At 46.7% G+C, this 22,365-nt stretch overlaps 1 protein-coding gene across 1 annotated transcript in view; it reads left to right on the top strand.

The window, feature by feature from the left end:
* Positions 1-777: 777 nt before the first annotated feature.
* The window catches only part of Kif3c (kinesin family member 3C), a 39,429-nt gene continuing 17,841 nt past the window's right edge, over positions 778-22,365 (top strand). The window contains exon 1 of the mRNA XM_027424533.2: positions 778-3,132. Within this exon, the coding sequence (XP_027280334.1) occupies positions 1,582-3,132 (1,551 nt within the window). The 5' untranslated portion in view covers positions 778-1,581. The remainder of the gene's footprint in view (positions 3,133-22,365) is intronic.

Genomic DNA, 22,365 nt, shown 5'->3' on the forward strand with positions numbered 1-22,365 from the left:
TGGCCCCTCCTCCATCAATTAGCAATTAAGAATATGTCTCCACAGACCAACCTGAAGGAAGCAATTCCTCGGCTGAGCTTCCCTCTTTCCAGGAGTCTCTAGTTCATGTTGACAAAAATTAACCAGTGCACAACACGGCAGAATGAGCCCTATTAAGTATATGGCCCCTTATATGATAGGGGTCCTGCTACTAGAATAGGCCTGGGGCTCAGCGGGAGAGCTAGAAAAGTGTGATGGCATTGTTATCAGGAGTAAGTGGAGGTAAGGCCGGGAGGTCAGAAGATAGACAGGCCTTCTTGGGATATGGAAGGTTATAGAGAAGTGGTTGGAGTTAGAGCTTGGTGCAGGCACGAGGCAGGGAATCAGTTAACTGTGCTTCCAGCAGAGTGTTACAGGGAAGGCCAGGCAGAAGTAAACCAGAATAGGGAGTAAACCATGTTTAGGAGTTAAGCTCCAGGAGGCCTGGTGACACCCTGAAGAGTGGGGGACGGTGACATGTCCCCATCTGCAAGCAAAATGGAAGGAGCAGTGAGAAACCGAGAATGGCGGTTGCAGAGAGAACACGCGTGGGTGGTGCAGCCTCAGCAGACACACTCGGGGAGTGGGGGTTTGCATGCTGGAGGAGGGGCTCCCAGACTTGAGGGCTGGAGAAAGCATTAGCAACCTGACAGAACCCTGTTAACAAAGGAGGGACTACATCTCCCAGCATGCTCGGGTTCGGTGGGGTGACGGCGGGCGGTGGCTGCGCCGCATCCGACTGGTGGGCGCGGGACTTGGGTGGGCACCCGAGCCTGTCATCCCTGAGGGGTCGGCGGGGTGCGGGTGGCGATGCACCGCTGTCCCTCGCGCAAGGGCCAGGCCGGGCTCTTGTTCCCCGCCCCGCGGCCCCGCCCCTTGCCCCACCCCAGCCGGGAGACCTAGCCCCGGCCGCAGCGCAGCGGCCGCAGCAACATCGCTCTCGCCGCCGCTGCTCCGCCCCAACCCCTTCTGTTTTTCTCTCATTCTCCGGTGGCGGCGGCGGGGAAGGCGCAGGAGAGGCAGCAGCAGCCAGCTGTGTCTGCAATGAATGATCCCCCAGCCGGAGGGGAGGACTCCAGGTGAGCCTCTGCCCTCGGGAGGATCGGGATTCCCTGGCCGCCCAGGTCCCGCATCCCCCGCCATGGATCCCTAGGGGAAAGGAAAAAGGAGGAGGAAAAGACAGCTCTGCCGCCCACCCCCATCACATTTTCCTCTTCCTTTATCTCATTGTTGCCGAAGCTGTTTACCGTAGCGCTCCCTCTTGCCCCAGTATGGGGCGGGTTCCAGGCACTGCCCTTCGGCAGGAGCTGCTTGCGCGGTTGCCTGGGGATTCTGCCTAATTCTACCTCTCCAGTCTGTGCACAGAAAGCTGTGGAGAGCTGTGGAGGCCTGGACTGCAGCAGCCTCTGGGCCGACTCCCTGCATCCCCACCCTGGTAGGCTGCATGCGGATTGAAGATCGGTGTCTGGGGGCTGGGCCAGCCTGGCTGATCCCGACCTAAGAGTAGGACAGGAGGACCTCCCAGGTTGCAGAGCGGCCCTTCTGGAAGGACAGAGCCCCAAGATGGCCAGTAAGACCAAGGCCAGCGAGGCCCTGAAGGTGGTGGCCCGGTGCCGCCCTCTCAGTAGGAAGGAGGAGGCTGCTGGTCATGAGCAGATTCTGACCATGGACGTGAAACTGGGCCAGGTGACTCTGCGAAACCCCCGCGCGGCACCCGGGGAACTGCCCAAGACCTTCACCTTTGATGCTGTGTATGATGCTAGCTCCAAGCAGGCCGATCTGTATGATGAAACGGTGAGGCCCCTGATAGACTCAGTGCTTCAGGGTTTCAATGGCACCGTGTTTGCTTATGGCCAGACCGGCACCGGCAAGACCTACACTATGCAGGGGACCTGGGTGGAGCCAGAGCTCAGAGGGGTTATCCCCAATGCCTTTGAGCACATCTTCACCCACATCTCCCGCTCCCAGAACCAGCAGTACCTGGTTCGTGCCTCTTACTTGGAGATCTACCAGGAGGAGATCCGAGACCTGCTATCCAAAGAGCCAGGCAAGAGGCTAGAGTTGAAGGAGAATCCTGAAACAGGGGTCTATATCAAGGACCTCTCCTCGTTTGTCACCAAGAATGTCAAGGAGATTGAACATGTGATGAACCTGGGGAACCAGACCCGGGCAGTGGGAAGCACCCACATGAATGAGGTCAGCTCCAGGTCCCATGCCATATTTGTCATTACAGTGGAGTGCAGTGAGCGTGGCTCAGATGGCCAGGACCATATCCGAGTGGGCAAGCTCAACCTGGTAGACCTGGCTGGTAGTGAGAGGCAAAACAAGGCAGGTCCCAACACAACTGGAGGGCCAGCCACACAGCCAGCAGTGGGTGGTGGCAGCGGAGGTGGCAGCGGTAGCGGCGGTGGCAGCAGCGGAGAGAGGCCTAAAGAAGCCTCCAAAATCAATCTCTCACTGTCTGCTCTGGGCAATGTGATTGCTGCTCTGGCCGGCAACAGGAGCACCCACATCCCCTACCGGGACTCCAAACTGACCCGGCTGCTCCAGGACTCACTGGGGGGCAATGCCAAGACCATCATGGTGGCCACACTGGGTCCAGCTTCTCACAGCTACGATGAGAGCCTTTCCACCCTACGCTTTGCAAACCGAGCCAAGAACATCAAGAACAAACCCCGGGTGAATGAGGACCCTAAGGACACGCTGCTGAGGGAATTCCAGGAAGAGATCGCCCGCTTGAAGGCCCAGCTGGAGAAGAAAGGGATGCTGGGTAAGCGACCTCGGAGAAAGAGCAGCCGCAGAAAGAAGGCTGTGTCAGCCCCAGCAGGTTACCCAGAGGGGCCAGTGATTGAGGCCTGGGTGGCAGAAGAAGAAGATGACAACAATAACAATCACCGCCCACCCCAGCCCATTCTGGAGTCAGCTTTGGAGAAGAACATGGAGAATTATCTGCAGGAACAGAAGGAGCGGCTGGAGGAGGAGAAGGCCGCCATCCAGGATGACCGCAGCCTAGTGAGTGAGGAGAAACAGAAGCTTCTAGAAGAGAAGGAGAAGATGCTGGAGGATCTGCGGAGGGAGCAGCAGGCCACAGAGTTGCTTGCAGCCAAGTACAAGGTAAGGACCCCAGAGGATGAGAGAGGTCCCCACAAGGATTTTGATTGGTAGATTTTCTTTCCTTTGAGGGTCTGTGAGTTGGCCTGAAGTGGGCTATGCCACCTTAGGACCACATATTGATAACTGTCCCAGAGCAGCTTAGCAAAGCACTATAATACTAGGTAGCCAGGTACACTTGCATGCATTCACACACACCAAGCAGAGTGGGCAGGTTCTTGAACCAGTGGACTTGAGATGGTCTGACCTGCTGCTGTCCATCTCCAAATGGCCCCGGGATTGGTCAGGTCTATGAGAATCCCATTCAGGACTCTCCTCTTGTGAGTGTGGCTTGTCATTCCTTATGACTTCCTCCCCTGATACTCTCCACCACTTGGTGTCTTCAGACCTCATATATTAATAGCATCTGACGTTCAGACAGCACATCACTGTTTACAAAATACCCAAGTTTCGTCTCACCTTGTCTCATCTTCACAAGAGCCTTCAACATAGTGGCTTTTAAATCCTCATCTTATGGATGAGGAATTAAGGCTCAGGCTCAGAAAGTGACAGGACCAAGGTTCCCTTCTTCAGAGCTGCAGAGTTGAGCTGGTACCCTCAGACTTCATAATTTTAGTCTTCAGTAGCAAGGCCAGACCATGAGGGTGAGAGAATCCTGCTTCCTATGGAAATGACCCATTGGATGACACAGTGCCAGGCCTACTCCTGGTGACATTAGGAAGGAGACTCAGAGTGTCATGTAGGAAGTAGGATGGAGAGAGAACTGGGATCTATCCCAGAGAGTCTATGCCTCTTAGGCAACAGCTCATTGAGTGACTGGCAGTGTTTTTCTCTTTTCCTCTTACCTCCATTTCCCTTTGTGTAAAGTAGGATGCTAGCCTGAGGGATCACTGAGTATCTACCAATCTGATAATTCTATGGCCTATATTAATCTGAGAAAAAAGAACAAAACATTTTTGGCCTACACAACGAGGCCTCGTGTCAATCATTGTCCTGAGAGTCGCCAGGGCTTCAGCATCCTTCCTGAGCTGGCCACTTCTGAGAGAACCTCTCGCCCTATGTGAACCTAGGTTATTGAGTCAGTGGTAGACCTGTTAAATTTCTTCCTACTCCTTTTTTTTTTCTTCTTTGTAAATAGAATCTTACGTAGTTTAGGCTGGCCTAGAACTCTTTATGTAGCTGAGGGTGACCTTGAACTAATTATCTTCCTGCCTCCATCTCCTGATTGCTAGGATTACAAGCAAGTACCATCACCATGCATGATTTTGTGCACAGTTGGAGATCAACCCCAGAGTTTTGTGCATGCTAGAAAAACATCTACCAACTGAGCTACATCCCCAGCTGCAGATCCCTGTTAAATTTCAGTGCTGCAGATGTCACAACCCAGTGTTCCAGGCATTTCCGGATCCCTGGAGCCTTCAACACTGGGGTTGGAGGAAAAATATGGAGAACCATGAGTTTGCTTGGAAGATCAAACACTGTCAATTCTTATTTCTTCTTAGGAGTGTGGGCTCGGAATGGGGAGGCCCAGCCCACAGCCAGTGGAAGAGTGACAACTGAGCTATGTGCATTGTCTATGTACTGGGATATGCTGCTGCACCAGGGGCTGTGGCCTGGCGTGTTTAATATTTAATTCACTCATAGAGAAGCTCAACTAGGGTTATATTGAGCTGCTTCCTCAAGGGAAGGACCAGGGTCTTGGTACCTGGGAGGTGCAGGATATTAAAGGCAAGGCTGCTTGTCCAGTCTTGTTTAGCAGGGAGAGAGTCTAACATGCAGGGTGATGTTATTGAGTGGAAAATTCTATCTGGTCCATCAGTCATTGATTTCTTTTCCAAGGTATCCCTTACCGTGTTAAGCTGGGAGGCAGTGGGGGTAACAGAGGCTGATAAAGGAAGAAAGTGCAGATGGGTATTTCTAATGTTCTTGTTGGGAACTGACTGGTATCTTTCCATAAGATTTTTGCGTCTAAGGCAATGTAAGAACACAGGTAATAGGACAGTCAGGAAATCAGGGTGGAGTTGTGCATAGTGGGATGCATCTGGAGTCCCAATTGCTTATAAGACTGAGGCAGAATAGTTCAAGCTCAGGAGTCCAGGCCAACCTGAGCAACATGATGAGACCCTGTTTTGAAAATAAACACAAGTAGCTCAGTCAATGGATTGATCAATACAAAGATCTGGGTAGCCAGAACTGGAATTCCTACACTAGGTGTATACCCAATGCAACATTATAATCTTATTGTTGGCAGGGGCCTTGGAGTAACAATGTAGGTCTGGCTCAGGGTCTGGCACAGGTGGCCTGAGCAGAGCCCAGACTGTTCATGCTTAGTCTAGCCTCTTCCCGTTGTTGTTTACATTCCTGATGAAATAATTTGGTTTTTTCTTTCCTTATTAGTATATATTCATTATATACAATTTTTCATTATGACACTTTTATACATGTGTATAATGTATTTTGATTATATTTGCCCCTTATGCCCTCTCTTGTTCTCCTCCTACTTCCAATGATCCCCTTACTCTTTTTAATCAACACCTCTTCTGCTTTTCCTGTGTGTGTGTGTGTGTGTGTGTGTGTGTGTGTGTGTGTGTGTGTGTGAGTCTGTCTGTGTATGTCCCAATGAGTTTCATTAAGGTTGCTTACAAAACCATGGGCACCTTACCAGTATCTAGACCACTGTGGGGGTGTCTTCCTCCTCCAGCAACCATTAAATACATGAAAGTAATTTTAAAGGTATATTTATTATGTGTACATGTGTGCCTGAGTTATGTGCACCATGTGTGTGCCTGAGCCTGCAGAGATCAGTCAAAAGAGGGCATCAGATCCCCTCGAACTTGGGTTGCAGGAAGTTGTGAGGCATCGTGTGGGTACTGAGAACTGAACCTGAGCAGTCTAGATGAGCAGTAAGCACTCTTAACCATGAAACCATTACCCCTGCTCAAGCAAAATGTTTTTATGTAACATTATAACAGTATAATCTTACTCTTTCAACAATCCCTAGTCATGGATACTGTTTCCATTTGGCAGCTATGAAAACCCAGGCTGGGGAGATGTTGGCTGGTCTATGAATCTGGTTAAGTGGCAGAGCCAGTACCAGAATTCAGGTCTTCTGATGTCCCCAGCCCTGTGTTCTTTTTATGTCACCCAAGATTTCTCCATGTTTGCTCCCTGTTCAACTCAGGGCAAAGGCTTTTTCCTCTCTGAGTGCTGGGTCCCTGTCAGTTAATGAGAAACAGAAGCTTGACATAGGTCCCAGGGGAGTGGGTGAGGTGGCCATTAGGTACTGGTTATCAGATATAAACTGAGCAGCCTGGGAAGTTCCAGGAGAAGAATGAATCCGTATGCTGTGATTTCTGAAACACCCTGCCCGGGATAATCAGCAGGGATCAAGGCCAGAATGGAACCCAGGCAGAGGACCCAACCTTCCTGTGCTGCCCCTAGGGTATAGCCAGATTCAGCCACACGGTTCTGGGATGGCAGAAACATTTTGACAGCTTCTTAGGAAGCCACAGGGTAGTTATAACATCCAGTCCCACCTCTTTCCCAGGGTTGCACTGGAGATGAAATGAGATCATTATTAGCATGGGGGCGTTTGAAATAGGTTGAAAACATTGAAATGAATGGAGGGCATTAGCGGCCGCAGGGTGCCTTCTGTCTGCCAAGCAGGGGTCCAAGACTGACATCTTTGTTGTTAGTTTAACTCTTTCCTTACCCTGCTTTTGTAAGTACATTACCACAACTCTGCAGAGCCAGGCAGGAAAGGTCTTAGAGACCTCGGGAGCCTGGGAGCTTTCCCAGCTTTCCCGTCTCAATCTGCAATTAACTCTTCCCCACTTTCTGAGTTAGCCATCTTCTGCACTTCTCACTCTCTGCCCCCTGACATTCCTTTCCTCCAATTCCTGCCACTCCCACCCCAGGCCAGCTAAGTGCAGCTGAGTCGACCCAGTGCCCTCATTCAGTGTCTGACTCATCTTGCAGTCTGTCTTGCCTGCTTTCCCTGACTGCCACCCTCAAGGCTCCTGATTCTCTTTGTTCTCTGGATGTGCACAGATGCCATGCCTGTCTCCTCTAAATCTCTCTCTTTTAAAAATTTCTCCTTTGGCTTTTACCACATTTACTTTGGGCCTCAGAATGTTGAGAGTACAGATGGTATGAGTTTGTGATGTGACCGGTGCCCTGTGTACCATTAATCATTAGCAAGCCATATACTTAGATCATATCTCCAGGGGGCTGGGGGACTTGATAGCAATCTGATCCTATGAAGTAGGAGGAATAGATAATATTACAGACTCACAGTGCAAGAGCTCAGTTCTCTGTAACCACACACACACACACACACACACACACACACACACACACAGTGGTGAGGACATGTAGAGGAGGCCCTCTCCAGTCAAATTTAATTGTGCAAGAAAATTTGCAAGTGATTGCTTTATTTTAAAGCTAAGTTTTTTGAGAGGTTGATATTGATTTCACAGACTTTAAAAGGAATCTATTTGAGGTAGGCAGGACGCAAAACCCAGGCTGAAATGGAAGAGAGGCATCTGTAACATTGGGGTGATTCTGCAGGAAGCAGGTCTACAGAGTGAGGAGCAGGGACTCTGGCTGGAGCCCAACTCTGTCTGTCTGTGGTGGGTTCAGAAAAGAAACCCTCAGAAACAGCTACCAAAGCCAGAGGGATGAGATCACCCCATGGAGGACAAATCTAACTGAATATTCATTGTCCCCCTTTGCGGGTTCTTCTTCTGCCTCCTATGTTGGAGAATGAGCCTTATTCACATAGCTGGTTAGCAGACAGGAAGTTTCAACCCAAGCATTAACAATCTCAGTAATAATAATGAGGATTATTAACGTCTGCTTTATGCTAACTATATGCAGACATGCAAATAGGCTGTTTGTTCTAATCAAGCACCTCCCAGGAAATATATTGTCATTGCTCCCATTTTATTTTATTTCTTTATTGATTGAGCTCAGGGCTTTGGAGATACTAGGCAATCATTAAACTACATTCTAAACCTATTTTATTTTTAGTTAGATTTTTTTCCTGCACTGTAAATTGAACCCATCTCCTTCCTTGTTTATGCAAGGAAAGCAATTTGCCACTGAGCAATATCCCCCACATAATACAAATAACTTTAAAATTATTATTATTATTATCTTGTTTGTTTTTTGAGGGGTTCTGCTGTGTGGTGCTGACCGATCTGGAACTTGGAACTTGATAAGTAGAACAGGTTGTCCTTTAGCTCAAAGAGATCAGCCTGCTTGTGCCTCTCAAGTGCTGGAAATAAAATTGTGCACCACCATGCCCAGCAAAACTATTATTGTGGGTTTTTTTTTTTTTTTTTTTTTTTTTTTGCCTGCTTGTGTGTCTGTGAAAGTGTCAGATCCCTTGAAAACAGACAGCTTCTATGAGCTTCTATGTGGTTGGTGAGAGTTGAACTTGGGTCCTCTAGATGAGCAGCCGGTGCTCTCAACCACTGAGCCATCTCCCCAGCCCCCCCTTTTTTATTTAATTTAATTTTATTATTTTGTGTGTGTATGGCTGTGTACCACATACCTTCAGTGTGCTGGAAGCCAGAAGAATCTGTTGAATCTTCTGGAACTGGACTTATGGATAGTTGTGAGCCACCTTATGGGTGCTGGCACTCAAATCTGGGTCCTTGGCATCAACAAGTGCTTTTAACTGCAGCACCATCTCTCCAGCCCCCCAAACTATTATTACTAATACAAGGTCTTGCTATGTCGCGCAGGCTAGCCTCCAACTCCCAAATGTCTTGTTTCAATGTCCTGAATTCTGGGACTGTAAGCATGAATCACTATGCCTGATTTCAAGAACCACTTGACAGAATACATTTGCCTTAAGAATTAGTGCGGTGACTGGGCAGTGGCAATGCACTCGGGAGGCAGAGACCTGTGGGTCTCTGTGAGTTCCAGGCCAGCCTGGTCTTCAGAGTAAGTTCTAGCACAGCCAGGGCTACACATAGAAACCCTGTCTCAAAAAAAAAAAAAAAAAAAAAAAAGAATGAGTATGGATTTCAGATATAGCTTATTGATAGAATACTTACTTAGCATGCCTGAAACCAAGGATTCAATCCCCTGCATTCCAAGCTTGGTGGCACAAGCCTGTAATCCTAGCACTCAAGAGGTACAAGCAGGAGGAGCAAGAGTTCAAGGTCATCATTGGCTGCATAGCAACTTGGAAGCCAGCCTATGCTATGTGACACCTCCCCCCTTATAAAACAAACAACTTACTGGGTGGCCTTAGTGGTGATGGTTTTATGGGTAAGTACTTATCCCCAAACTAATTGATTTGAATGTCAAACATGTACACCATTATTATGTGTTAATTGCTCTTGATACAGTAATAAGCTCTATCTGGAAATGGAACTCAATGGTAGAATAGTTGCTGAATTTGTCACCATCCAAATAGGGCTGGACACAACCCCAGAAATTCCCCTAATAACCTGGAGAGTGTCTTCTTTCCCAAGGCTGATCCGGTTTCAAACACATGTTCTCAAGGACATCAGGCCCATGCAGACTCCGGGGAATTACAGGCTTAGTCATCAGAGCTCTGAGTGTACCCCCACCTCATGCCAGTTGAGTCTCCCACTGTCAGACACTTGAGAAAAGCTTGGTGGTAACACATAGCCCGTTTTCCAGGTGGGGGCTAACATGTAGGTCATTGTTTATGGCCTCTCCTTGTTGGTGGGAGTTACGGTATTCCTCTTCCTTCTAACTGCTGGTGAGTATGGTCAGTTCACAGAAGTGTTTGTGTGCCCAGAACATTTTTGTTGTTTCAGACAAGCTGTTCTGGAACTCACTTTGTAGACCAGGCTAGTCTTGAACTCAGAGACCCTCCTGCCTCTGCCTCCTGAGTGCTGGGGTTCAGGGCATGTACCATCACCACCCAGATTGCCCAGAGCGTTTTGTAATGTAAAAATCTGACCAGTGGGAAGCCAGTGAGAAGGTGTGGTGGCACTAGCACTTTGGAGGTAGAGGCAGGACACTGACTATGACCCTTCGTCAGAACATGCGGTTCAGTGGCAGAGCTTTGCCTAGCTTGTCCAAGGCCCTGAGTTTGATCTAAAGATTTGAAAAAGAGAATATTTTTTGAGAACAGGTCATATGTAGCTCAGACTCCCAATGAGCTTGCTATATAGCCAAGGATGACCGTGAATTTCTAAACCTCCTGCCTCTACTTAGCACTGGGCTCTCAAGCTTGCACTGTCATACCCAATTTATCTGGTGCCGGGGATTGAACCCAGGACTTTATTTGTGCTGCATAAGCACTCTACAAATTCAACTACATCCATAGTCCCTGCTTGTTTTGTTGGTGTTTTAGACAGGGTCTCCTATAACCTAAGCTGGCCTTGAACTCCTGATCTTCCTGCCTTCATATCCCAGTGATGGATTTAAAGGTATGTGCCACCATGGCTGACAATACATTTTAAAAATGACTTGACCAGTGGGAAATATATGTAAGATTAATTCATTTCCATCTGCAATTTGGGTTTCAGGCTCTGATGAAGCTCCGGAGGCCCTTTGATTAGTTCAGGTTTCTCAGTTCTGTACTGGCTGGAGGAGTGTGTTAGCATCACTGCCTTTGGTCCTTCCAGCCCCCAGAAACATGGAATTAGATGAAGTGGCTGTGATAATGTTCTCATTGTGTTCTGAGGACCCAGAGCAAAGGCCTGGAATTCAGTTCAAGAAGAGCTCTTTGCTCTTGACTCTGCCCTGCCAGCCATTGTGCCTGGCCTGGGGCACTTTGTAGCTGCAGAACGAGGTGGAGAGGAGGATGATGGCCTGTTTCTCCTTAGTAACTGCTGTGTGGATGTAAAAGACCAACCTCCACACTCAGCTTGTGTGCCACTTGCACTTAGGGTTTGGATCTAAAGTTTTTTGCTTATTTATTCATCTTTTGTTTTTTGTTTTTTTCTTTGTTTCCAGACAGGGTTTCCCTGTGTCGCCTTGGCTATCCTGGAACTCACAGAAACCCGACTGCCTCTGCCTCCTGAGTGCTGGGATTAAAGGGGGTGCCACCACACCCCACTGTTATTATTCACCTTTTGATGCTGAAAATGAAGCCAAGTACTCATGCATGCTAAACTATGCTCTATCTCTAAACTCCTGGAATTTTTTTTAAAAAATTATTTATTTATTTTAATTTTTTTTGAAAATTTTATGTGCATTGGTGCTTTGCCTGCATGTATGTAAGGGTATTGGATTCTTTGGAAATGGAATTACAGATACTTGTAAGCTGGGAATTGAACCTGGGTGCTCTGGAAGAGCAGTCAGTGCTCTTAGCCTCTGAGCCATCTCTCCAGTTCCAACTCCTGGAACCTTTAATATCTCAAAAAAGTCCTGGACAGTAAATGCTTGCCAGTCAGAATAAACAGTTACTGTCCAGTTGTCTTTTTCCTGCCAGATTTCATTCATTAATTTGTTTGTTTGTTTTGGTCTTTTGAGACTGGGTTTTGAGTACCTGTTTGTAGATGAGGATGACCTTGAACTTGCGATCCTCCTGCCTCCACATCTAAAGTGCTAGGATTATATACATGCACCTGGCTTACTTCTGGCTTTTTTGTTGTTGTTGTTTGTTTGAGACAGGGTCTCATGTTTCCTAACCTAGGTAGCCTGGAACTCACTATGCAGTTGAAGCTAGCTTTGAACTCCTGATCCTCCTGCCTCCATCTTCAGAATACTGGCTCCTACATATCCCAAACAAAAACTACAGGGCCTGGCTTGAGCTGTTTCTGTTGCAATAGGTAATTGTCATGTGAGCTTTTCCCCTTCCTTCCTTCCTTCCTTCCTTCCTTCCTTCCTTCCTTTTTCTTTGCTTTTTTTTAAGATTTATTTATTTCATGTGCATTGGGTTTTTTTTGCCTGCATGTATGTTTTCATTAGCATGTCAGGTCCCCTAGAACTGGAGTTACAGATGGTTGTAGGCTTCCATGTGGATGCTGGGAACTGAACCCTGGGCCCTCTGGAAGAGCAGCCAATGCTCTTAACCCTGATTCATCTCTCTAGCCCTCTTTTTATTTATTTATTTATTTATTTCTCTCTAGCCCTCTTTTTATTTATTTATTTATTTATTATTTATTTATTTATTTATTTTCAGGACAGGGTTTCTCTGTGTAACAGCTCTGGCTGTCCAGGAATTCACTTTGTAGAGCAGGCTGGCCTCGAACTCACAGAGATCTACCTGCCTCTGTCTCTCAAGTGCTGGGACTAAAGGTGTGCATCACCACTGCCTGGCTCTTACTTTTTCCTTTCTTTATCTGGCTCACAGGAAGATGCTAATGGCAATAGTAGTAATAAAGCAGCCACCCTTTTTCCTTGTGAGCTTAGTGCAGAACACTGATACATTCTTTACGTGCATTGTTTTGTTCCAGTCTCACAGTAGCACCATGAAGCGGTGCTGGTCCAATTCCCATGTGACAAATAAGGATACTGAACTTGTCATATGCCTTGGACATAGTGGTTCCAGAATTCTGAGGCTGTGACTAACTGGCACCACAGTATATGACCTTCCCCTCCACACTGCAACACATCTGGTCAAATGATGCCAGATCCCTCACTAACAGGTCCCCGTGGGAGCTCCCGTCTCCTGGGATGCTTAATTAACCATCTCGGTCCTCCATATGATGCAAACCTGTGCTTGTACTCAACCCATCACCACCAACTCATATAATCAAATCAGATCTTTAAAAAAAAATAGTTTTTATTCAGAGCCAGGCAATGGTGGCTCATGCCCTTAATCCCAGCATTTAGGAGGCAGAGGCAGGTGGATCTTAGAGAGTTTCGAGGCCAGCCTGGTCTACAGAGTGAGTTCCAGGACAGCTAGGGCGTTACACAGAGAAACCCAGTCACAAACAAAACAAAACAAACAAGCAAGCAAACAAAAAGGATGAAAGAAAAAAATAGTTTTTAGCCAATCTCATTGCCCAAACTGACCTAAAACTTGCTCTGTAGCCTAGGCTGGCCTTGAACTTGAGGTCCTCCCACCTCAACCTCCAATGCCTTGCTACTTTTTAACCTGTTTTAGAAAACAGAAACAATATTTTCTTTAGTAAGTTATGTAATCTTTCTCTTTTGGGGCAATAGTGGGGATTGAACCTAAGGCCTCATCCATGTGAGGCAAGTGTTTTACCACTAAACTACAACTCCGGCCCTTATATTTTATTTGAAACAGGGTCTTGCTAAATAATCTAGGTTGGCCTGCAAATCACTATATAGCTCAGTCTGGATCATGTGATCCTCTTGCCTCACTCTTCCCCAATGAGACTATAGGTGTGTGGCATCACACTCAGCTTATTCATTTATTTGTTTTTTTTTAATGAGTATTCTTTATTACTTCTATGTTTTATTTTTTTAAGATTTACTTATTACCTATACAGCATTCTGTCTGCATGTATGCCTACAGGCCAGAAGAGGGCACCAGATCTCATTACAGATGGTTGTGAGCCACCATGTGGTTGCTGGGAATTGAACTCAGAACCTCTGGAAGAGCAGCCAGTGCTCTTAACCACTGAGCCATCTCTCCAGCCCTATTCATTTATTTTTACAAGAGCTTTTATTTGCTTTGTTTTGCCATGCTGGACATTGAGTGCAGGACCATGTACACTACAGTGCGGGGCAGACAATTTATGTCTTATCTTAGACTCCACACAGAAAGAAAGGGAGCCAGATATGGTAGTTCATACCTGTAAGCCTATTTGAAATGTAAATGCTGTAGGAACAGGAGTTCAAGGGCAGCCATGGCTATATAGGGAGTTTGGGGCCAGCCTGGGCTACCTGAGAGTGTAAATAAAGTGTTAACCCACCCTGATAACAAAGGCTGTAATCCCAGCTACTCAAGAGATGACTCAAGGTTAATAGTGCTTACTGCTTCTGTTGGATTCCCAGCACCCATATGATGGTTCACAACCATCTGAAACTCCAGTTCCAGTGCCCTCTTCTGGCCTCTTCAAGCTCTTGCATGTATGTGGGGCACTCACAGGTTGTACACATAAACAATTAAAAAAGAAAACATTGAAACAAAGAACTATAAATTCAAAGCTGACCTGGGTACAGAGTGAGTTCAAGGTTAACCCAGACAACTTGTGAAACTGTTCCAAAATAAAAAGTGAAAAAGGCTAGGGTTATAGCTGAGTTATAATAAAGTAATTGCCTAGGAAGAATGAAGACCTAGGTTCCCTCCACAAGTGTGTGTGTGTGTGTGTGTGTGTGTGTGTGTGTGTGTGTGTGTGTGTGTGTGTGTCCTGGTAGGATTATTCACTTAAAGGCAGTAGCTAATTTAGAGAAATCAGCGGTTGTAGTAATATTCAATGGATTTAGTTATGGATAATCCTGTGACTTGTTCTCATCTCTTAGTCTCCCAAGGAATATAAGAAACAATTTATGCCAGGAATGTCACCTACTTGTCAATAGGTGTTCTGTGCATCACTTGCTGATGAGCCTTGGCAGCAGAGGGTCAGGACCTCCGGGTCAGACAGCCTGGTGAGAAGAGTGATAGACGAGTGTGATTGAGCCTGGGCTGGGGCCTGGAGTCTCTGTCACCTAGAATGACCCTCCCTTCTGGGCCCCTTACGTTCTGTCACAGGCAGGTTAGTTAGTCAGTGTACATCCTTAGATTTCTTCAGTCCTGTGGACCTGGCATTCTGTCACCTGGATTTGCATCCCAGGTGTTGGAGGGAACCTTCTAGAAAGCTACAAATACAGGAGGTAAATAGTGGGGTCAGTGGGATGGCCCAGCATGTGTGTGAACTGAGTTCTATCTCCAGGTCCCAACTCCCACAGGCTATCCTGCCAGTCTCACATGTCCACCATGGCACAAGCACACATATGTACACACACAATAAATAAGTATAGTAATTTTTTTTGAGACAAAGTCTTTCTATGTCATCCCTGGCTACCTTGGAACTGTCTTGTAGATCAGGCTGGCCTCGACCTCGAAGAAATCATCTGCCTCTGCCTCCTGAGTGCTGAGATTAAAGGTAGACACCACCATGTCCTGAATAACTTTGTTTGTTTGTTTGTTTGTTTGTTTGTTTTTTGAGACAGGGTTTCTCTATAGCTTTGGAGCCTATCCTGGCACTCGCTCTGGAGACCAGACTGGCCTTGAACTCAGAGATCTGCCTGCCTCTGCCTCCTGAATGCTGGGATTAAAGGCGTGCGCCACCACCTGGCTGAATAACTTTTTTTGAGAGGGAAATAGTGGAGAAAGATGAGGTGCAGATTAGTCAGGGTGCTCGTGCTCTGCCCGTTGAAGGAAACAGGCCCACCTCTCTCTTAGTGCTCTTCTCTGGCGGGGAAGGAGCACTTCCATGCATCCCCAGCTCACCCAGCACGGGGACCAGAGCCAGCCTCACTTCACTCCCTGGCCCATGTTTTTCCCAGTCTCTAATTTCTCTTTTTGCTAATGCGAGTATTCCTGGCACTTGAAACATCAGTCATTTGCGTTGCATTTTGAGCCATCCAGGGAGGAGACTGAGATGTAATGCCCTGGTTTATGTCCCCAGGGCAGAGGGCCACTGGAAATAGCACTATTCATCTGAAAATAGATCTGTTCACTCCCTCCCCTTCATCTCTCCTTTCTTCTTCCTTTATTGCTGACTCCTCAAGACCTACAATCAGGGAGCCTGAAAAGAAGAAATAGGTCTGTGACGGTAGGACGGCAGTCTGTTTTAGGAGATGGAAGCAGGGCTGTTGAGCTGGGTTTTTTGTTTCATCCTTTGCAGTGAGATTGAATCCCAAGGGCGTAGTCAGTCCGTGAGTTACCATAATGTTTCATCGTGCTTGATTTTTATTTATTTATTTATTTATTTGTACTTCTAAGGCTTTGTTAGACAATTGTGATAATAAATGGGCTACATTCCTACATGGTCATTTATGAAACATTTCTATGTCTGTTGCCCAACTGCTCTTTTTTTTTTTTTTTTTTTTTTTGAGACAGGGTTTCTCTGTGTAACAGCCCTAGCTGTCTGGAACTAGCTCTGTAGACCAGGCTGGCCTCGAACTCACAGATTCTGCTGCCTCTGCCTCTGCCTCTGCCTCCCTAGTGCTGGGATTAAAGGCATGTGCCACCACTGCCTGGCTTCTAGTTGCTCTTCTTTAACCAGAGCCTGCAAGAAAGTGAATATTCTGGCTCCCACTTTACAGATAGGACCTCTGAAGCACAGAGGGCTGATAGCTCAGACTTTGTAACAGGTGGCAGAGTGTACCAGGAAATACTCCTGTGCCCAGCACTCTTCATGTTACCCCAGTACAGATCCTGGAAAGTGGACTCTCCCCTCGAGGACCTCGAGCATTCCAGGTTTCAGCCTCTTCAGGACCAGCTGGTCTCAACTTATGAGTTGAGACCCCTTCAGGGGTCGAATGACTCTTTCACAGGGGTCACCTAAGACCATTGGAAAACACAGATATTTACATTATAATTCATAACAGTAGCAAAATACAGTTATGAGGTAGCAACTACAATCATTTTATGGTTTGGGGTCACCACAACATGAGGGACTGTATTAAAGGATTGCAGCATTAGGGAAGCTGAGAGACACGGCTCTAGGACTCTAATGGTAGAACCTCCCAAAGCATGTGGGTAAGAGCTCTCTAACCAGCCCTCATTCCAGAGGCCCCAGAAGAGCCCCACATAGGCAAAAAGCTATCTCAGCTTGAAGAGAAAGCAATGGTGCCCTGAGCTTTCCTTATGGCTCCGGAGTCAGTGAAGATACAAATATCAAATGTGGCTTCTTTCCACACACTGCTAACCTGAGGCCAGTGGGTAGCCAAGGAAGAGATAAGAGCACTGCATATGGAGTCAGGTTAGTGTCCAGATAGTATCCTGCTGGCTGGCTCTATAAGCATGGGTAAGTCTGAGCCTTAGTTTTCTTATGTGTTAAGTGGAGACTACAAGCTTAATATCATAACACTCTTGTGATGATTGTATAGGATGATTAAATTGAAAAAGACCTGGTCCGGGGGACAGTGAGATAGATTACTGCGTGAAATGCCACTCCTGATCCCCTGGGACCCACATGGTGGAAAAAGAAAACTGGCTCCTACAAAGTTGTCTTCTGTCCTTTACATGCGAGTTGTCATTCCCTGACCATTAATAAATACACGTAGTTTTTTTTTTTTTTTTAAGAGACCCAGTCTAGCCGCAGACATAGGGCAAGATACTGCCGAGACTCTAGTCTGCCTTTTCTATTCTTGGATTTTCTGTTCTTGGAGAATCACACTTAATGGTATCCTCCCCACAGATTGATTGGTCAGACCTGACTGTTGCCTTTCTAGCAGCACTGGGGGCTCCTATTTCCTCTGATTGGTTGATCTCTCTCTCTCTCTCTCTCTCTCTCTCTCTCTCTCTCTCTCTCTCTCTCTCTCAGAATGTCTATAGTAATGTGCCACCATGCCTGGTTTATATGATGCTGGGGATCAAATTTGGGGCCTCTTGTGTGCTAGGCAAGCACTCTGCCAATGGATGGAAATCCCTCAGCCCTCTCCCTCCTTACTCCCCTACCTTCCTTCCAGTGAAATCTCACTGTGTAGCACAGGCTGGTCTTGAACTATGGTCTTCCTGCCTGAGCCTTCCAAATACTAGGATCATAGCTGTGTGCCTCCGGGTCCAGTTCAACCTCTGGTTTTGTATTCTGGTTGTTCCGGAACTGGGAGAAGTGACCTCTGAGGTCCTTGTGGTGATCCTGACTGTTAATAGTTGTACAGCTGCTGACCCGACTCTCATACCCCAAGCCAGAGACTTAATCAAATTGAGAAATGACTTGAAATGTTCAGAGTTATGGGCATAATATGCACATAGATTTCTTTGTTAGGAGACACCAAGCTTGGATGGCTTCATTCCTGGGCCTCTATATCCTATCACTAAAGCACAGAGGTCTGTGGCAATGGCTCCCAAGGTCTACTTGGTCACCATGTGATCAGCTCCCCTCTCTCAATAATCAGACCATGGTGCTGGGCATTGTTGGCAAACACCTTTAATCCCAGCACTCGGGAGGCAGAGGCAGGTAGATCTCTGTGAGTTCAAGGCCAGCCTGGTCTCCAGAGCAAGTGCCAGCTCCAAAGCTACACAGAGAAACCCTATCTCAAAAAAAAAAAAAAAAAAAAAAAAAAAAAAAAAAAAAAAGAAGAATCAGACCATGGCACCCTGGAGCTCCCAACCAGATCTGCTCCACCCCCAGGGCATTTGTTGGCCTTTTACTCACACTGGACATGTTTAGCTTCCCCATAGAAGCAAACAGTTCTGTCCCCAGGCCCCACCCACCTATACTCTTGCTCTAAAAAATCACAAAGGAAGCACTGACCAGAGCAGCTGAGAACTCCAGGGAACTTTTCCTTGGGACCAGGATCCTGTATTGCAGGCCCTCTGCCCTGCACACCAAGCTTGAATTGGACAAGGGTTGGAGGCCTCCTTGTCCCTCTGCTTTCCACAGATGATGGCTAAGGACAGATTTCTAAGGCAAAGGAAGACATGAGCTCGCTATCCTTGGAAGGAACAGAAAAAGAAAAAAGAAAAGAACAAAGAAGCTGGTGTGTGACATAGTTCAGAGTGTGGGAGTAAAATAACATGGGCTGAGACCGGGCAGGAGGCGGGCTGAGGACTTTGCACCTGGACCCCATCTTGATTTCACAGAAGAACCAGCTCCTTTCCTACCACAAGGCTGGTCTTGTCTGCCAGGTCAATCTTGGCTACATAGCAAGATCTTTCCTCAAAAACAAACAAAACAAAACAAAAACAAAAAAAGTATCCCCAAGCAGCACTATTGAGAAGGGAGAGATTGGGCCTTGATGATATTACCAAGATGTCATGGAGAATATAAAAGGGAACCTAAACATGGGGGTGCATGCCTGTAATCCAAGCATTTGGAAAATAAGCAGAAAAAAAAACAAAAACGGGCATTTAGAGTCATCCTCAGCTATATATCAAGTTGGCTGCCAGCCTGGGCTACATTCAATCCTAATCCTGCTTGAGAAGAAAAAAAAAAAAAAAAAAGCAAAACAAAACTGATTATTAAATTAATTAAATGAGAAGGCTCACTTTTTTTCTTTTTCCAAGATAGGGTTTCTCTGTATAGCCCTGGCTGTCCTGGAACTTACTCTGGATACCAGGCTGGCCTCGGACTCACAGAGATCCTCCTGCCTCTGCTTCCTGAGTGCTGGAATGGAAGGTGTGCACTTCCCCCACTCCCCCACCCTGATACATTTGTTTATTTTTGTGACTGGGTCTCATGTAGCCCAAGCTGGCCTCAACCTTGAACTCACTATATGCCCAAAGCCGGCCTTGAACTCCTCATCTTCCTTCTCCCATCTTCCAAGTGCTGTGGTTGATAGGCATGCCACACTACCCAGGCAATCCTCCCTTCAGGTGACCTAAAAGCTGCTGCTTTTGAAATCTCACATGTGTACCAGGATGATGGGAAAGCTGGGATGCTCCCTTCTCACAGCCATTTTTGATTATGTCATGTCCGGGCCAATTCTCTTTATCTTCCTTGGTCTTTGAAGCCTGAAGGATGGAACCTGTTTTCCATCTCTTACAGCAAAGGCCTGAGACAGCCTTTGCTGCCCTTCTCTGGCTCTCCTGTCTCTGTTGAGTCTCCGGAGATTCAGATTGGAACTGTACACAGTACTCCAGATTCAGCTGCAATGTGGTTCTCTGCAAGGGGATAATTAATTTTATTTTGTTTCCAAAAAGCCTTCCAGAAGGTCCTTGGCCCACTGCTGCTGGACTTTTAGCTGTGGCAGCATAGTAAGCCAGTGTCTTTTGGGAGCAGTAGATAATTTCTCCCTTTGCTGTGCTGTCTTATTCTGGTTCATAATGCCTTGCCCACAGCTATCATTCAATGAGAAGAGTGAGGATCACTTTCCTCTCAAATGGAAAACTGTAATAGAAGCTCACCTACCCGCCTTTTATTAATTTATTTCTTTTTCGGTCAGCTCACATTGTTCCTTATGACCTAGAATGATTTGGGGTGTCTGTGAAATTGAACATTTAGTCAGTACTTGCTTCCTCGTACAATTTTTGTTGTTGTCGTTTATTTCTTTTTTGTTTTCTTGAGACAGGGTTTCTCTGTGTAACAGGCCTGGTGGTCCTGGAACTTGCTCTGTAGACCAAACTGTTATCAAACTCGGAGATCTGCCTTCTTCTGCCTCCTGGGGGCTGGGCTCAAAGGCGTGTGCCACCACCTCCCAGCTTCCTTGTACAATTTTTAAGAGAGATCAGTCCTACCATTCCACACTTGGGCATTTTTCCACTCAGAGAAATGTCTGTGTTTCCTTACCCTAACCCACTTCCTTCCCTGTGAGCAAGCACTTTGCCTTTCTTCATTCCCACGCCCCATGCAATGTTGAATAATCTCTGATGAACAACCTTGCAGGGAGGGAAGGGGGACATTTTAACATCTTAAGTCCTGGCCACTGGCTTCCCTAATGCTGCGGTCATTTTGTCCCACTTTGGAAGAACTCCAAGAGGCTAGTCAGTCACAATCTTCTGTTCCTGTAACTGGTCCTATTTTTTTCCTAGTCTTCAACACAGGGACACATTAAATCACCTGGGGACCTAGGAAAATGAAGATTCGTGTGTGTGTGTGTGTGTGTGTGTGTGTGTGTGTGTGTGTGTGTGTGTTCCTGTACACACGAGCTTACACAAGATATGCAAGCTTGTGTGAGCCTATGGAAGACAGAGGTTGACATTGGCATCTTCCTCTACCACTTCTCAACTTTTTTTTTTTTTTTTTCAGACAAGCTCTCTTAGTGAGCCTGGAGCTCTGTGAACCTAGATTGGCTGGCCAGCAAGTCCCAGGGACCTTCCTGTCTCCATCACCCCTCCCAGCATGTTGATCTAAACTCAAATTACTTATGCTTACACAGCAAGCCCCTTACCCACCAAGCCACACCCCAGACCCAGAAACAGCAGATACTGATTCATTTTGTCTGGGTGGTTTGTTAGGTTCCCAGGTGATTCCAGTGAGCAGCAAAATTTGAGAAGTATTGCCTTTTTGTTAATGGCAAAGAGTAAAGGATGCTAGAATTACATAAAATGCTGAGGGAAATCTAAAGATTGAGGGCTGGAATGGACAATGTGCCAGATGTGGAGACTGGACCAAACGCTAGGCCCTTTGAGGATGTGCCACCCAGATGTTAGGGTCCTCAGATACCTGTGACCCTTAACAGTAGGGGCTTTATTTATGTCACACCTAGCCCACTTTGCTGGGTTTCCCAGGGGCTATAACCCCATGATAGGGAACATGAGTTGATGGTTGGAATAGAGTTCCCCCCCCAAAAAAAAGAGGGTTCGGGAACCCCCCTTGGAATGAGCCCAAGGATTTTGTTCCATTCCTCAAATACTTTTTAAAAATTTTATTTTTATTTTATGTGCATTGTGTTTTGCCTGTATGTATGCTTGTTGAGGGTATCAAATCTTGAAGTTACAGACAGTTGTTAGCTGCCATGTGGGTGCTGGGAATTGAACCTAGGTCCTCTGGAAAAGCAGTTGGAGCTCTTAATCACTGAGACATCTCCCTAACCCCCTATTGGGCACTGCTTTATGTCAGATACTGTGCTGAGTCCCAGGGACCCTGGCATATGAGTGAGGCATGGTTCCTGCCTTGTTGGAGCTAACGGGATGAGATGGAATGTTTCTTTTTTTATTATATGTGCATCGGTGTTTGCCTGTGTGTATGTCTATGTAAGTGTGTCAGTTCCCCTGGACAGGGAGTTACAGATAGGGGTAAGCTGCCATGTGGGTGTTGGGAATCAAACCTGGGTCCTCTGGAAGAGCAGCCGGTGCTCTTGACCGCTGAGCCATCTCTCCAGCCCCAGATGGAATGTTTCTAATATGGGGGAACTGTAGGAATGCACCCTGGTTATGGCGACGGTCTGAACAAACAGCTTTGGAGAGATCAATGACAATTTCCTAAGCTGTTCCTACTGGGTCTTGCAAGATGAGTAGTAGTTTTCTAGGTAGCTGTGGAGAGGGGAGAAGGGAGCGTGACATTTCCTCCTGTGGGGAGTAGAGGCCCATCGGATAATTGAGCAGGGAAGTTATTTAGACTTGTGGTTTTGGAGGATGGATGATGGAAGAGGAAACTGAGGTTGTAGGAGCTTATGGGTGGTCCTACAAGGCAAGTCTTAAGGATTTCAATAGGTCAGTAGGCATCAGTAAGGACAAAAAGGGGACAGTGATGTAAGTTGCAATAAGAAGCATTTAATGATGACATATAATGA

Source organism: Cricetulus griseus, chromosome 7, assembly GCF_003668045.3.
Source record: "Cricetulus griseus strain 17A/GY chromosome 7, alternate assembly CriGri-PICRH-1.0, whole genome shotgun sequence".
NCBI classification, from domain to species: Eukaryota; Metazoa; Chordata; class Mammalia; order Rodentia; family Cricetidae; genus Cricetulus; species Cricetulus griseus.